This window comes from Cimex lectularius, unplaced genomic scaffold (assembly GCF_000648675.2).
Source record: "Cimex lectularius strain Harlan isolate CLEC.00 unplaced genomic scaffold, Clec_2.1 scaffold89, whole genome shotgun sequence".
In the NCBI taxonomy this organism is placed as follows: Eukaryota; Metazoa; Arthropoda; class Insecta; order Hemiptera; family Cimicidae; genus Cimex; species Cimex lectularius.
The window spans coordinates 1,546,380-1,563,750 of NW_019392722.1; the positions used below are offsets into that span (position 1 = coordinate 1,546,380).

At 35.9% G+C, this 17,371-nt stretch overlaps 2 protein-coding genes across 4 annotated transcripts; both read left to right on the forward strand.

Annotated features, from left to right (window-relative positions):
- The first annotated feature begins 29 nt into the window (after positions 1-29).
- LOC106674160 lies at positions 30-10,759 on the forward strand. Of its 3 annotated transcripts, none has more exons than XM_014406726.1 (6): positions 30-486; positions 3,804-3,874; positions 8,745-9,160; positions 9,247-9,433; positions 9,536-9,583; positions 10,733-10,759. In XM_014406726.1, exons 2-6 carry the CDS (start codon positions 3,827-3,829, stop codon positions 10,742-10,744), a joined length of 711 nt encoding a protein of 236 aa, XP_014262212.1. In that variant the 5' UTR covers positions 30-486; positions 3,804-3,826; the 3' UTR covers positions 10,745-10,759. The 3 variants fall into 3 exon arrangements, with proteins under 3 accessions (XP_014262212.1, XP_014262210.1, XP_014262211.1); XM_014406724.1 differs by lacking the exon at positions 10,733-10,759 and adding an exon at positions 10,538-10,661 and having other exon boundaries at positions 35-486; XM_014406725.2 differs by lacking the exons at positions 3,804-3,874; positions 10,733-10,759 and adding an exon at positions 10,538-10,653 and having other exon boundaries at positions 396-486.
- LOC112126097 (tubulin delta chain-like) lies at positions 3,881-5,289 on the forward strand. Its single transcript, XM_024226672.1, has one exon. It carries the CDS (start codon positions 3,925-3,927, stop codon positions 5,236-5,238), a length of 1,314 nt encoding a protein of 437 aa, XP_024082440.1. The 5' UTR covers positions 3,881-3,924; the 3' UTR covers positions 5,239-5,289.
- Positions 10,760-17,371: the final 6,612 nt, after the last annotated feature.

Sequence of the window (17,371 nt, forward strand, 5' to 3'; positions counted from 1 at the left end):
ATAACAGTTTAAAAATTGAAACCTCCCATTAAAAATCTCCAAAAATTCACATGCTCCACTAAAAAATACGTAAAAATTCTAAATAATTTAAGAATAAAATCAAAAATGAAGGTAAAACCTTTCAACACTCTTTAAAATTCTTCATTGAAAAATCTTCAAGCATTACAGAAACACAAAAACAAGTTAGCCCCTGTATTTATGTTTTGAAATATGATACAAAAGTATGATACAAGTTAAAATCAGTTGTTAGAGTTTAACGGTAGAAAAAAATAAATAAAGCAAGTTAGATTTTCAAAATTGACATAGTTTGGATTTTACCCTTTTCAACCGAGAAGCTAGTAATGGGGAAATTTTGGAGGGAGCTTTTTTCATTGGAGCTTTTGGAAAATAACCTTCTCTGATAAGGATTTAGTGATAAGGAGGGACTCGTGATTCTCTTGGAAACGAAAAAACACATAAATAATAAAAAGTCTTGGTGAAATAATGGTAAGAATTTAGTTAACTCTCATTATGTTATAATTTTGGTTTAGACAAAAAAACAAAACAAAAAACTTATATTCAATTATTTTCCAAATTAACTAGTGCGTTATTAATAAATATACTCTCTTCAGATTAAAAATAAAGAAAATCAGTTCAATTTCATGCTTTCTAGAATCAAGTTGAGTTGATTTTCAAAAGGATGAATGTGAATAAAGCTGTTTATTACTTATTATTACTAAAGGCTTTATTCACATTCAACCTTTGATAATACTTCCATCATAAAATTACAACGAACTTTAATCCATTTATATTTAGTGGTCTAATTGACCATTTTAATTATTTCAATTAATTATTCTTTTTATGTAAGGTCTTTGTTGTGATGAAGAAATGACAAAAAAGGGGGAAAATTCGAAAGGTTGTAGGTTGATGGGGAGTTGGTGTCCGAATGGATCGAAGTCACGATTGCTCAAGTGGTGGTGAGCCAAACGTCGTGGGTTCGAATCCTGCTTGTATTACTAAAGGCTTTATTGACATTCAACCTTTGATAATGGAGTTTCACCACAAAAGTACATCAAACCTTGAAAAAATCATGAGTTTATTTTTTTATTGATTTTTTTTTTGTGAAACAAATTTGAGTTTTCTTAAAAGTGTGGTTTTAAGCCGAGACGATCTCCTCTGGGTGGAGCTTTAGTCAGTGACAGATGTCTGTGACAGCCAAGTGGTTTAGGGCTACCGGAAGTTTCAATCGAAGAGAAGATAGTCGTTGACCACAATTTACGACTGTTAGAGACAGGTAGAGGGTTTCTACGGTTCTTCATCAGGAGGCTGTTCAGGCTGCCTCAATACGCCCCCACAGCCTTCCTCTATGCTGAGATGGGTCTCCTGCTGATTTTTCTCTACACTATAAAACTTCACTTTGATTACATAATAAGAATTTTATCCCTACCAGATAATAGACTCCTGAAGATCCTTGCCAAGCAGATTGTAGATAAAGAAATGTATTGCTTTAAGGAAATAAAAAGGCATATCATGCAGTTTAATTTGGACTTGTCCCTAGACCGGAACAATATCGACAGAGTTGAACTGTGGAAAGATGGTTTGAGACTAGTTAGACGGTCCATTTCTGACAATATAAAGAGACCATACTACACACCTATGGTCAATTCAGACAGTTTCCCACTCCTTTGAGAGCTTCTATTCAAATCCCCAAATTATCTAATGGATCTCTCGCTACCCTTAGATAGCATGCGGTGGATAATTGTCGGGGGGATCTGTTTAACTTAAACTGCAAACACTTCAAGCAACAGGATATTAACTGTAAACTTTGTAGTGGTACAAAGCAGGAGGATTTGTTCCATTTCTTGGCAACTTGCCCTGCACTGGCCGCTGTCAGGAAACAATATTTTGGTAGGGAAACTCTGTCTAGTGAGATTCTGCTAGAATATATTAATGGCAAGGATTGGACTGTGTTGGTCAATTTCTGCAGAGGCTTATTTTCTTAGAGCGAGAATCAGAGGCACCTGGAGAGGGTGGAGGCAGCTTCTTTTGTTGGATTCCCCTGAATAGGTGAAAAGCTCATCTTCAACCTGAATATTGTATCTTAAACATTTATTATTTGTTTTGTTTTTTACTATTATCTCTTGTGGTAGATAATGTACTTCATTATTATTTATTTTTACTTTTATTATTTCCATTTTCTTTACTGTAGTTTATTTTATTATTGAGTTATGTGCATATAAGTAACCATAAATAAGAGATGTATATATTTTCTATTATTAATGCTAGCTATTATTATATTATTATATAATTATGTTCTATTATTACATTACTGACATTTTTGAAGAAAGTATATATTCCTTTTGTAAATACTAATTATAATTACTTGTAAATACTAAGAAGAGAGATTTTAGTTAATAAGTTTATGTGCTAGATTCCCTCAGACGGTTTTAAACCATGAGGAACGTCTTTCTTGCTCTGTAATATATACTGCTGATTTGTAAACTTTGTATATATATTAAAGAATAAAGACATATAGTAGTAGTAGTAGTAGAGACAATCTTTTTATCGCTCTTACTGCATATCGAAACTATCACTTAACAGCTTCTTTGATTAGTCAATTCAAACTGGCTGTAATGCAAGGATGAGCTACATAACAGTCATCAAAATGCTTCGTAAAATCACCATGTTTACTTTCTTAAAAATTTGTATCCAAATGCTTCTAACTGGATCTATTTTTTGACACTTAAATATTCGACGTTTTATATTTTGTTCATCTAGGTAGTATGACTGGTAGGTGGAAGCCTCCGAAATGATGAGGATTGGCAGATCGAAGAAGATCAAGCTATTTTTGAATTGTTTTTTTTTTTCAAATATTGATTTTGCACAAATTCTCTTAAAAGGCTTTCAAACAATGCTTTAAATAAATTCACTAATTTCGTGGTTCGCTTGACCAATTAATATGTTACAATTAATTAAGGTTTTAGTTGAGATAAAAAAGTCAATGGCACGAGCGGGATTCGAACCCACGATCTTCGGCTTGATACGCCGCTACTCTACCACTTGAGTTATCGTGACCTCGATCCACTCGGACACCAACTTCCCATCTCAACCACACCTTTTGAATTTTCCCTCCTTTTTGCCATTTTTCAAATGTGTAATCGGGTTGGATTCTCGACGACAAATGAAATGGCCACGGAGAGCTTAAGTGATTTTTAATCATTAAATTCACTAATTTCGTGGTCCGCTTGACCAATTAATATATTACAATTAATTAAGGTTTTAGTTGAGATAATATTAAAATTATTAATTATAATTGAAAAATGGCAAAAAGGAGGGAAAATTCAAAAGGTGTGGTTGAGATGGGAAGTTGGTGTCCGAGTGGATCGAGGTCACAATAGCTCAAGTGGTAGAGCAGCGGCGTATCTAGCCGAAGATCATGGGTTTGAATCCCGCTCGTGCCATTGACTTTTTTATCTCAACTAAAACCTTAATTGCTTTAAATAAAATAGATACATTGCAGATTTTGTCTTGATAAATGGCACATTTTTTTAAATAATTTAATAATTAATATATTTCATGCGTGTGATGATATGAGGTATTTTGTTGAATTTGGATAAAAATAATCAGTTTTTAAATTTTTTATTTTTGTTTTCTACTTTGGGATGAATCTTAAAACCTAATAAAACAGTTATATTCTGTGTATTTCTATAAAATAAATATTTGTCAATAAATTTATTTATCATTATTAGAGACAAATTTAAGAAATAAAAAAAAAACTTTTTCAGTTCATATTTGAGAAAATATTTTATTTTATCTGCTTTTAGATGTGAAGAAAGTGAAAGTCTTGATGTTTGGAAAAAAATCCGCCGAGCCTGTACCCGGACCTTCTGGACTGGTGTGTGTTAATTTTTTTAATATATTTATTGTCTACCCTCTTAAAGAAGTATGCCGAACATATGCCTCCAATTTGGTCAGTGCGGCGGACAGTTGGGCTTCGAGATATTCGACTGTCTCAGCAAAGACAGTGTCCCGACGAAAATTTTCAGCCGAAAGTACATCGACAACCATGTAGAGAACGATTGGTTCTCGAGGTACGAGAACGACCGGCTTGAAGCTCGTTCAGTCATTGTTGACACGGAGGTAAAAGTCATTTCTGAGCTAGAGAGCAAAATCAAGGGCAGATTGTGGAACTACCCCAAGGAAAATGCAGTCACGACCAATACCGGAGGATCGGGGAATAACTGGGCAAGAGGTCATTATGAAAATGGTCCTATAGTCAGGGATGAAGTATTAGAGAAGATACGAATCGAAGCTGAGAAATGTGATCGCTTGGATAGTTTCTTCTTGCTGATGAGCTCTGCCGGTGGGACCGGATCTGGCGTTGGTACGTACATATCTAGATGCTTGAAAAACGACTATCCAAAAAATAACAACATCACTGCACTTGTACTCCCCAACACCTCTGGAGAAGTCACCGTCCAAAATTACAATACAATGTTCACTGTCGGTAAACTTTATGAATCTTCTGATTCTATTATTGTTTTTTCAAATGACTATCTCTACAAGATCTGCTCGCAGTTACTCCAGATAAAACAAGTAAATTACGAGAACATGAACAATATTATCGCAGGTCAGTTGTCGTGTATTTTTAGCGCGGCGGTGCCTTCCAATTGCCTGTCGAAATTCCTCCCAATGATGACAGCTCATCCCGATTACAAACTGTTGCACATGAAGTCCACCCCTTATTATCCAGAAAGTAGCCAGATTTTTGAAACCCCTCTCAAGTGGGATGCAATCCTGCGCCACATGAAAATGATGCTTGTCAAAGCTGACGACTGCCTCTGGGACACAAAGCCAACTTGGCAGTTCAACAGCAGTTCCAAACAGAGAGCATATGTTTACAACAAATGCATAGCTAACCTCGTAGCTTGCACCGGTAATGAAATAACAGGCGCCGGTCATTGTATGGAATCGCTTTTTGGTTCCGACGAACTCTACGTACCATGGGTCCCTAAGCGGGATAGGTGTTTCAGCTTACAGAACAACAGGGTCATCCAGGGCAAAGAGAAATTCTGCTCCCTCCTTTGTAACAACGGGATGTACATTGGCAAACTGGGCGAAATGATTGAAAAGGCGTGGAACAGCTTCATCCACCAAGCTTACACCCATCACTTTTACAAACATGGATCCAACGCCGAAGACTTTGTCTACACCTTTGCCAAATTAGAAAGTGTCATAAAAAGTTATACTTCAATATAGTTTGAGTATTATATCATTTTACATTACACTGATTTTTTTTTAAATTTTAAATTTTGTATTTTTTTAAATAATAAAGTAATTTATTTTTTAGTTATAATTTTAACATATGTTTATTTTATTGTTTCCATTTCTTTTTCTCTCTATCAAAACTTGCAATTTTAAAAAAAATCACATCTGGTTTTTAATATAGTTGCGTAAAAAAAGTTAAATTACTGTAAATATTAAATATTTCGGTCTTTTCTGTACAAATTATAAACGAAATGATGTTGAAGTTTAAAACTTACAGCAATAAACTTACAAAACCTTGTCTTTTTTTATAACTAATGCGGCACAAGTTTATAAAATGAAAGATTGAACTTTAACAATGTGAATACTTACATCAAATATTTTTTACCTTGAAAATTTATACCTTTGCTGTATAAGCCTAATAGTAAGATTCTTTAAACATTTTTTTTAATGATTTATTTTATTAACTTTCTAAACAGATTAAACTCATTCCTCCCAATCTTAAGTATTTCCAAGGTTTCTAGTCATTTTCTCTGACAAAAGGTAAGCAAGCGTTCTTTAGCAAGAAGAATTACATATGGTTTGCTTGTCATTTCTTTAAAAAACAAACCTTTTTTTTAAGTTATGAAAAGGCAATCTACATATGCGTGTTATTGCCTTAACACTCCTAATCTCTACTTTATGACAGGGTGATTGAGCAGCTCGGGGAATGGGCAAAAAGGTGAGCTCTGACGACAACACCCCCTTTCTGGTATTCCCTTTACTCCAAAAATTGATACATCTGTACTTTAATTATTATTGTGCAGATCATCTGAGGTGTTGCATATCACTACTGACATCCACACCCTTCCAAATCTCGGGTGCCTGCAGTGACCCGAAGCTCCCAGATGGGTGCGCACCCACCAAGCCCCGCCACACCCACACCCCAAGAACTTCAATCCACCCCATAGCTGGCTAGATTAATATATATTTTGAGCAGTAATTTAGAGGCTTGTAGGATTGTTTTTATTTGAGAAATCACCAAGAATTTCTGGCCATGTGGTGTTATCTTCTAGCCTAGTCAGTCTTTAGTCTGACATGAGTTGCATGAGAAATTAATTCTCTAGCTACTAGATATCCATGAGTGAGCTTATTCTCAGACAAATCAAGATTGTTTTGTTGTCTGACAAGAAGTTCCATTGTGCAACATTCAGCTTTATCTCCCTTAATTTGTTGTTATTTATCTCAGCCTATTGCCATTGTAGATATAGTTTCGGGGTATAGTACACTGCGCCCTTTAAGAGCTATTGTATCCCCTGTGCTCTGCCTAAAGCACATCGGTGAGTCTAATTTCATCATGAAACTTGATTAATAGGCCCGGTTTCAATGGTTCAAGCTCTTCTATGGTCACATTGTACATCCCAAAACATTTCCTCCTGCGGGCTAGTGTAACTTCGCAGTTTGTTAGTAGATGTGTTTCTGCAGAATCTGCATGTGCCATTTTGGATTATTCCAATCTTCTTTAAGTGTCCATTTAACTTGCAGTGTCCTGTTAGGAATCCTATTAGGATTTGCAGTTTATTCCTGCTTCCCTTGATACATTCTGTAATTTCTTTCCTTCCAAAATTGGTTAGAAGATTCTTGCTGTGTCCAATGAGTGAATTCAATAGTTCCCTCATTTTCTTTTTGTCCTTCTGTCTGAGATACTCGTTAATAGTGTGTGTTCCTATGCCACAGAAGGGTTCAGGTCCTGTTAGCGGTGTAGCAGCCCCTTTTCTTGCCAATTCTCATTGCCTTCTGGTCCACATGTCCCGGGGCCCTGCAGTTGGATTTGCAATTCAGCTTTGAGCTAATGATATTTGAACTTAGTGCTTTGATGGCTGCTTGGCTATCTGACATGATAGCTATATTCTTGTTTTTGTACCCTTTACTTAGGTTGAGTTGGGTACATCTTTCTGCTTTTCTTCTTTTTCTTGCCATTGCTGCTATGTCCTTTTTCTACTTTGAGCAATAAAATCAGTACTTGGGGTGAAGTGTCAATGTCTACATTTTTATTACCCAAAACACCGGACTTCTTAAATTAAACCTCCTGTTAACTAATTATTCACTTTTTTGTTTGACACAAATATATTATTGAATATAATGAATACTAAATATTTCACTGCTTATCTATCACGTTATTCATTCATCATGTCATTCAAATTTCTATTGTGATAATACTTTTTGAATAAGGAAAAATATTAGAATAACTTTCACTCTTTTTTAATAAAATGCATTAAAAAGAAGCACTACGAGCTTTTATATGTGCTAAAAGTGAAATTGTTTATTTTTCTTGTGGCATTGTTTTGTTATTTTGAAAAAAAAATACAAGTCCAGTTTGCTAAACTATTTACTGTAATAAATAAATTAATAAGCAATAAATTACAGAAAGTCACAATTTTAATTTTTATTTCTTCTTGAGGTCTACGAGATGATGAAAATGTAACTTGGTCGTTTCTGATTATTTTGGCCTGCCTATTCTTGCTGTTTTGGTCTGCAAGACAAAATCTGTGAAAAAGCCAAAACAGGGAGATCAAAATTATTATAAATGATTTAGTTACATTTACAATTCGTTTAAGGTTAAATAAGAAACTTGGACAATTTTTAGCAAATCATTTTTTTTATATTTTAAATAAGCTCCACTCTGTACATATGTGTACAGATTGAGCTTACCAACTTCTTATGGCTTGTCGAGGCTTGACCACTTCGGGTTGCTTGGACTTCATTCTTACCAACCATCCACTGAAGTTATTCTTCAGGGGCTGTCAAAAACTAGGTCATTTCTGTCCCCAACACATACAATTTTTAAATCTAGACACCTACATCGTATTCTTTAATCAATTTGTATGTACATATGGTTCACTCAACCAAGTATGTGGAGTATTTGATATTCCAACATATTCTCTTCACACAAACTGTAACTATGTAATTAAGGGATGATTAGGTTACTCAATATTCCACCATTACTCCTCTCACCATACACATTCACACTAATAAATACATTTACTCTCATTATACACAAAAGGGAACACAAACATTTTGTGACAGAGGACTCAAAAACTCACATATCGGGTAGCATTCCTACATGCTTTCTATATAGAGCCATGCCACTATTAAATTAGGTGGGACATCGAGCAAACATTTTTTTTGTTTTGGCCCAAAAGTAAGTGTCATGCGTCAACTTTGCCTATTCTTACCCAAGTGAACATGATCCCTCTTCGACGATAATGATCCTCCAAAAGCCATATTGACTGGTCTTGATACGTAGGAGCTACTCTACTAATTTGATCCACTTAAGCTGAGCTTATGTCAGAGGACTGGATCTTGATGGTCTGGTAAGGAGGTTGAGACATCCTGGTCTATTCTTTTTTTAATTTAAATATTTCAGAAACTTTTATACTGCTGCATGGCAAACAAAAATCAATATATTTTTCAAATTATTACTTATTGGAATTATTAGATCACGTAGGTAATTTTTTTAGGCCGAGTCTTCAAAAAGGACCAGGAGATTGAGGGTGACATCGCCCTGTACTGACAAATACAACAGGAAATGGTCCGTCGAGGAGAAGACCCAACTGCTCGACGCCCTGAAAACAATCGGACCGAAGGATATCGACCAGATCGCCACGCACGTCCCTTCTAAGCACAAACACCAAATTACGACCTTCATCAATTACCTGAAGCGAAAGGCCAAAGTCATCCGAGAGATGCGACTTCAAATGAAGTACGTCGACAAAATGTCAAACATCAAAGAATGGATATCCTGGGCCAAGAGGACGTCAACCGTCGACTCAATTGGAGAAAACCTGCCGCTTTTGTTTTCAATACTCGCTATTTTAAAATTTGAAAAATTCCCCAGTATGAATTATTCTGACAAGGATTTTACTATTAATTTCAAGTTAGTTAATTATGGAAAAATTATTTTTTTATAGAAAATAAATACAAAGAATATATTTATTAATTATTATTATTTTTTTTTTACAGTGAAGCATATTTGTTTCTGTTTTATCTTCTCAACGGAAATAAGGAACAGATGAGAGTGGTTTCTGAACCAACGAGATCATTCGTGTTTGAAAGTATTAAAATGGCTGCAAAGTCGTCTGTCGTCCATTCTGAAGCGTTGACCAAAATTTTCAATGGGAAGATCAATCCTTTGCAGTCATTCCTTTATGTAAGGCCAAACAATTTTTTAAAAATATTTTCATTTTTCAACAACAATTGTATGCAAACATGAAAATTTAACTTTTTTTTTTAAAATCCATTTTGATTTTAGCCTAGAAAAATGAATGACGAGAGTGTACAGGAGACATCGCATGATCAGGTTTGTTAAACATATATTTTTTCTTTCTAATTCTAACAAATATGCTTTGTTACACTGCGAAAATATGTAGTATGTCATTATATATTTAGTTTAAAAAATTTTTTTTGTATAAAAAATTACATAAACCTTATAAAACGTTTATAACGAGCTATAAAAAAACTATTAGACATTTATTTTTTCTTGCGTTGATTTAAATTTTCAATTATTCTAATCTTAATTGTCAACAAATTGTGCCCTTAGCTCTTGCAGCAGAGATATAGTCGAATTATCATCATGTTTCTATTTTTCTCCATGCAAATTGCAGTTGTTTGACCCAACTAAAGATAAACTTTTTACTTATCGTTTTAATTACTTTCCTTAATTTTGGAAATCTTCATCGGATTATAACTATAATTAAATTAAAACAAAATAATTGTATGTAATAATAAAATATCAGAAGAGTGAGAATTTATATTCGAATTTGCAACACCTCAGGGACAGGGATAGACTCCAAAACGGCCAAAAATCTAGGGGTCACATTAGACCAGAGGCTTACATGGAATTCGTATCTAATTAAAACTATTCAAAGATCCAAAATTGCCTGGAGGAGGTGCAGAAAGAAAGTTCTGAGCTGAAAACAAAATGACCCTATAGCTCTATACCTGCGTTATTAAATTAATTTTTGACATTTGGCTTGGTGGTGTAGTGTACCGTCAGGCTATTAGTTGGCGGCTGTTGACAAGGAGGTTGACTAACAGCCTGAAGCTTCTCAGCGAAAAAAAAAAAAAAAAAAAATCAAAGAGCACAATCTTCCCAACTCATTTGTTCCTATCCCTATCCCTAGGACCTCAAGAATTGAACCTCTTATCTTATAAGAAAAGAAAGATAAAGATTATATTGTCATTGTCTTCCTCTAACAACAATAAATTAAATTTGTAAACGATGCCAATTATAACCTGTTTTATTTATTTTAAGGAAGTATTTCTGGAATCGACCGTCAACAATCCATTAATGTTCCCTCGCCATACCGTCGAAGTGAATTCTGATTTAATGAACCATTACATTGAATTAAAATAATTAAAAAAAAAAAAAAACTGTCTATTTCTGACCTTTTTTCCCAGTAATTTTTTCATACAATTCATTATTTTAATTTTTTTTAAATATCTTCAGGTGCAATGTTAAAAACAGAAAAGGAGATCAAACAGGGGCAGAAGATGCCTCCAAAAACTATAACTATGGTAATATTTCCACAAGATACCAAAACAGTATAGTTTATTTCTAAACAAAATTATAAAAAAAATCCATACAAAATTTGCAGTTTTAAATATCTCAACAGGAAGTTGTCTAAGAATTAATATCATGGCTCACTCTTGAACTTCTCTTTTCCAACTGACTAAATAATAGAGGCAAGGAAAACAAAGGCTGCATTGTCATTGTGAAGTTCCACCATAGCTGAAATCATCAAAAGGCAAACGAGATAATTGTAACGTTCGTAAATTGCTGACATTTACACAATATTGAGATAATTTAAAATTGTTTTAGTACATTGAAAACTCGTCAGTTGCCTTATATAAATCTGGATAACTTGTTATTAGGACACAAACACACCATTGAGGATGGCAAAATGAATGGTTCAATGCCTTGCAAAACGACAAAATGTCAAACAATTTATTATTAGAATTATTCACAGAAATATTTTTTTTTAAAACAGGCAAGTTTTTTCAAATGTGTCTGAAAATCTTAACTACGATAAAATCTGATCAAAAGAAGGCACGAATAGGCACAAAATGACTAAGCTGAGACTAAAAACACTTTAAAATGTAAAACCAACCAGGTTTATATAACAACTTAAAGGTCTGGAAAATTACACAGTTAATGGCTAAAATTTTTGTCTTCAAATTTAGCTTGGTGAAGGAAGAGGTCTAAAAATGTAACCAGTTTTTTGTGAAAATCGTAAGACCACCGGGAAAAATAAAATAATCCGAAAAACTTCCTGGACTACTTGCTAATCTTTATCTTTTTAAAACAATGGCCTTATTAACTTTGCATATTAGCCAAGGAACGTTATATCTCATATGCGATGCGTATTCTTTCTTTGGTGGTGGTGAGGGGGGAAGGGTTGTGTGAAAAAAAGGGCCGGGGTGATGGTGGGAATCGAACCCATGACCATGGGGTCTAGAGCCGAGAGTCTGATCATGTTGATGAGAGGAAACTAAAAAGCTAGATTTGGTATTCCCCAAGCTCTGCAATGTTTTTGCTTATTGTACTTTTCCTTGTTCCTTAGTTCAATATTCTCAATCTTTATTTTAAGAAGTAGTAGATCATTGACTTCCATTGCTGAAATTCTTTTTCCTGGGTTTCTTGATACCCTAAATTTCATTAAGCAGTTTTTTGCATATGGTTTAGTTAGGGGTTTTTGGTGGCTCAGAGAAAAACCTGTGTTATGGGTGGGGCTGATGGTCGAAGCTTGTAGCCTGATGTTGAAGGAGCAGGAGTCAGTAGACTGGTAGTGGGTGAAGGAACTCGTCAAAACAGCTGTCGGCTGTTGAGACTGTGAGACATGATGCTGCAAGTTCCTTGCTGACATTACTCCATTAATGGGATTTGAGACTTCGTTGACGAGTCTGAAATAAGCTTGTTGAGCTTCAGCTTAATAAATAGGGCTGCTGCAAGCTCTGGCTGAAGCGTGGAAGGCGAGACCATTGTTGAAGCAGTGGTGACACCTAACTTTGTATTTTAGTGACTGGGAGTTTTTCAAGGACTGCCAAGAAGCCAAGTACCTAGGACTTAACATAGGAGCAGGCATGAGTTTTAAGAAACATATAGAGGCAGTAAAAGATAGAATATCAACAACCATCTGTCGTATGAATGCATTAACAGGACCATCATGGGGCGTTCGATTTCGTCAAAGAAAAACAATAGCCACGGCTGTCTATGCGTCAGTCATCTTGTATGCATGGACCCCAATCTGGACAAGTGCTGGAGCATCAGCCCAACGAAGAACGTTAGAAACAGCGCAGCGAAAAATATTACTAAAAATTACTAGAGCATACCGTACTGCTCCTACGGAAGCTCTCTGTGTGATTGCCGGAGTAATCGCAATTATATTAGAAGTTGAAAAACGGCGTAGAATCTATGAAGAAACGCAAGGAATAGAACCGGCGGAAAAGAAAGACATTATCAACAGAATTCTTCTGGACACAATTACGCGATGGCAGAGACGATGGGATGAAACCGACAAAGGCCGTCGTACACATCAGCTTATGCCTTCTATAAGTGACAGACTAAAACGTAATATGTCGAGACAGACCATTATATGACCCAAATGTTCACGGGGCATGGTGATTTTGGGACGTATTTGTGTAAATTCGGCATGCGGAACACGGCGGAGTGCCCTCAGTGCTCTAACGGTTCTGAAGAGACACCAGACCACACTTTTTCGGAGTGCCCGGCTTATTCTGCTGCAAGAAGCAGATGGTTAAGGGAAACGTGCTCCATAGAGTGTGACGTCCGAGCCATATCCAGTGCGATAATGTCAAAGGAAGGATTCGCGGCCACCAAACGCTTTGTGTATCAGGTGATGACAATAAAAGGATGGCCAACACCACCCAACATTGACTAATAAGTGTCAGTGTAAGTGTTAAACTAAGTATCAGTGAGTTTAATTGTATATATAAACATATTGTAGTTTATTGTATATATAGTATTAGTATGTACGTGGGGTGCCCACTCTCTTTCTCTCCTGGGCGGGGTTCAGTGTACGGGGAGATTGGGCACCCCTCATTAGCACGTAAGCTATTTGTAAGGTGCGACCCTCACGTCATATCCCGACCAGGCACCTCCCCGTGATCCATCCTGGGCACGGCTGCAGCCGTGGCTAACGCCTGGTGACGTGAGGATTGGGCCTTCAGGTATGGTTGCACGACCATCCTGTGTAAGTCCTGAAACGGACATAGGAACAGTCAGCCTTAGACCTATGAAGGTAGTGACACCTAACGAGTGCCATGGTAACTGTAGGTTCCCACTACAGTATACACAGGTGGTCACCATATACTCCTGCAATGGTTGAGCTACTCCAAGCAGCAGTCCAATGAAGAGTGGCGTGTTCTCCCAGTTCTAAAATGTTCTCAGGAACATCTCCTCGGGGTCACCACTTTAGATCCCTGAAAAAGATCGGGTTATGGGCGGAGCCGATGGTTCAAGTATATTAACTGATATAGAGTAGGGGGAGTAGGGAGTACGGGACTCGTACAGCATGCAGCTACCTCACCTGTTGAGAGTATGAGAGACGATGCTTTGAGTACCTTTATTACTGAAGCTTACTAGGCTAGATTAGTTAGAGTTGAGATTTTGATAACTCCACGCCGAGTATATATACAAAGCTGCTGCAAGCTCATTTGCTGCATCGAGGAAGGCGAGAACATTGTTGAAGCAGTGGTGACCTAGTGCCAGTGCATAACTTATCCACTGATGTTAGGTAGATGTATATATTTTCTCGAATAAAACAGAAAAAAGGCCTTATATCTACGTATAAAACGTCAGGATTTCTTTTGTATTCTAAATTCTCCGATAGTGTTCGTTATCGGTGGCGTGATTGACCGGCGATATGTGAATAGCGTACGGTCAATAATGAACATTTTTATTTTTTCTTCTCGAAGAGTGGTTTATTTTGAAGTTTTTATGAGCAGCCTGTCTATTGTTACGTCTGAGTAAAAGACGATTTGCTACAGAACGCCCCTTTGTTGTCCTGTTTCGCCAGACGATTCCTTTATCTCATCGCATCACGCCACAATTGAAAATAACGTGTTTCTTATTGCTCAATTTTATTTATTTCTCCTTATTGTACAGATCGACATCGATTTAAAATTGTATTCAATGCTTAAACTATTTCTTGCTGTTAGATAAGACGTAGTACTAAAATATATCGCATGTCCATCCATTTGCCTCTCTACTTCGTATTTCTTGTTCCCCCTGTTTTTGATCAGCCATTTTCTAAAGACGAGTAAAAATCTAAAACGTCGAGAAAAAAAGTTCAAAATATAAACAAATAAAATGATTATGATACAAGTTTAATAAATTTTCTTTATTTAATATTTGTTAGCTTTTTTTGCGAGAAAATTCTGAATTCTAAAGCTCTATTCTGATTTGTGTGGTGATTAGTGACCGTTAGTCGATGATTATTCAGAAATCGTGAGATGCGTCTGGTGTGATGCAGGCTTAAGAAAAACATTTTCTTTATCGTGCCAACGTTTCGATCTTTATTGAGATCATCTTCAGGGCCTGGGATTTACAAACATTGTTTAAATTTAACAAATAAAAAAAATTTTGCATTGTATAAATTCTCTTTTTCCACATCCTACATGTATTTTTTAAATTTCAACGTTTGTAAATCCCAGGCCCTGAAGATGATCTCAATAAAGATTGAAACGTTGGCACGATAAAGAAAATGTTTTTCTGAAACCTACATCACACCAGACCGCATCTCACGATTTCTGTAATATATTCTAATTAATTAATTAATGTTTAGTGGTCTAATTGACCATATTAATTTAATTATTCTTTTTATGTAAGGTCTTGGTTGAGATGAAAAAGTTAGTGTCACGAGTCAGATTCGAAGGTCGTGGGTTCGAATCCCGCTGAAGATATAGATCTGAATATATATTTGAAATAAATTATAATTTTCTGTTCTGAGATAGAACGCCATATTCGTTCGTATTGTACGATTATAAATTATCTCGTTTAATTATTAAAAGCGGGTAATTGGATCATTACTGACGATAATTGTTATGACTATTAATTGTCCAGTCTTTACTCCTATCTGATGTTGTACATACGAATATAAAATAAAAACGATTTTTCCCCTCGTCAATAACGTGACCATTTTTCTTGTTTCCCAAACAAAGAAATATGCCACATGCTTTTTTTGTTGTAAAATTTTTTAAAAAAGTTTTCTATTTTTTTTATGGATTTTAATTTTTAAATCGTTAACCTCCTCGTTCAATGAAGGGGCCAATTTAAATTTATTCAAATACGAGCAAAAATATTTAATGATTAAAAAAAATTAATATTAAACATTTTGTGTGATTTATTTATTTTGTATTGATCGATTTATCAATACTATATCTGACAAAGTTATTAAAAGACAAAGTATCATTAAGGACTACATAAGTGGAATTTGAGAAATATCCCAATGTTTAGTAAACATTATTGAATAATAGACCAGAAATAATACATTTACGAAAAAATCTAAATAATAATCGATTAAAGGATCCAGAGTTCATCAAGGATCTGTGCTAAGGTCAATTTTGCTCAATACACAAATAATACGACAAATTCTGGCTCTAGAGACTAGTGTATAAACTTGATTTGATGAAATATTTCAATGTTTTGTACATATTATTGACTAATTGGCCACAAATGGTGTGCCAGCAAAAAGTTCTTCGTCGTACGGAGTGATTTTTATTGAGTAAGGTTAACGGCCAATTATAAAGCGATAGTGATAAAAAGATTAAAACCCCTTCGGGGAAAAAGTACTTTCAGGTAGTCACTTCTTGTGAATACAATTATAGTGTGGATGATGACCATCGTAACATAGACTGCTGTACAGATGGTTCACTTATCAAAGGTAAAGGGAGTGGTGCAGGAATCTAACCTAAATTAGGTATCAGCATCTCCTTCCCTCTTGACAATAACACCTTCGTTTTTCAGACGGTAATTTGGGTCATTAATGTGTGTTATAGAATGGAAAATAAAATCAAGGGAAAAGATATTAGAATTTTTTCTGACAGTCAGGCTAGTCTTAGGTCATTACAAAAAGATTTGTCGACATCTAGTCTGGTGGAGGAAATTGTAGATCTTATCAATAGGATCTCTTCCAGGTTTGAGAACAATGTAATCTTTATTTGGATACCAGCACATAAAGGACACTATGGCAATGAAGAGGCGGATAGCCTGGTCAAAGAAGGCTCTAATTCTGCGTTTGTCAGGCCACAACCGGTATTACCTCACTCTATGAGAACAGCGAAAGAGAGTATTTAGGCAGAGGGTATGAAACAATTCCTTAAGGAATGGAATCTATCCCCGGACACAGGCAATCGAAAGAGTTTGTTAAGGAGATCAAGCCAGCAGAATCGAAATGGCTATTCTCTATCTCAAGGAAGGGAGTTCGGAGGCTGATAGGTATTCTGACGGGCCACTGCCCACTGAGAAAACACCTCTTCGTAATGGGTATTCTACCAGATCCTTTTGCCGTTTTTGTGAAATAAAAGAAGAAACGGCAAGGCACTACCTCGCAAAGTGTGATAGGTACGCTAGGTCAAGATTTGAAATTTTTGAAGGAGAGGACATCACGAAATCACTCCCCGAGATTAAATGGTCCAAAATCTTGGGGTTTCTGAACAGGTCCAAGAGGTTTATGCAGGTCACGTGAGCCATGACACGTGAACACTGCAGCTGTACAGCTTATTGTACTTTGCTTACTTTGTGAATTGGAGTCCCCGGTGTGCCGGTGTTCTTCCATCGAAGAAACTCATTATTGAAGGGGGTTGTGACCAAATTCAGGGTCGCTGAGATCTGATGCCGCTCCTTCCATTGATGAGTGCCGTGTCAATTTCTTTCAATTGCGGCCACCGGTCCCCTTAGGCGTCAGAAAAAGATCAGAGGCGACGGTGGGGATTGAACCCAAGACCACGGGATCTACTAGCCGACGCCCGACAGTCTGACGCCTTAACCACTCGGCTACCGCCATATATATACCAGACCCAACGATTTTGGTCATTTTAAAGGTGAATATAATCTATGATCTAAAGA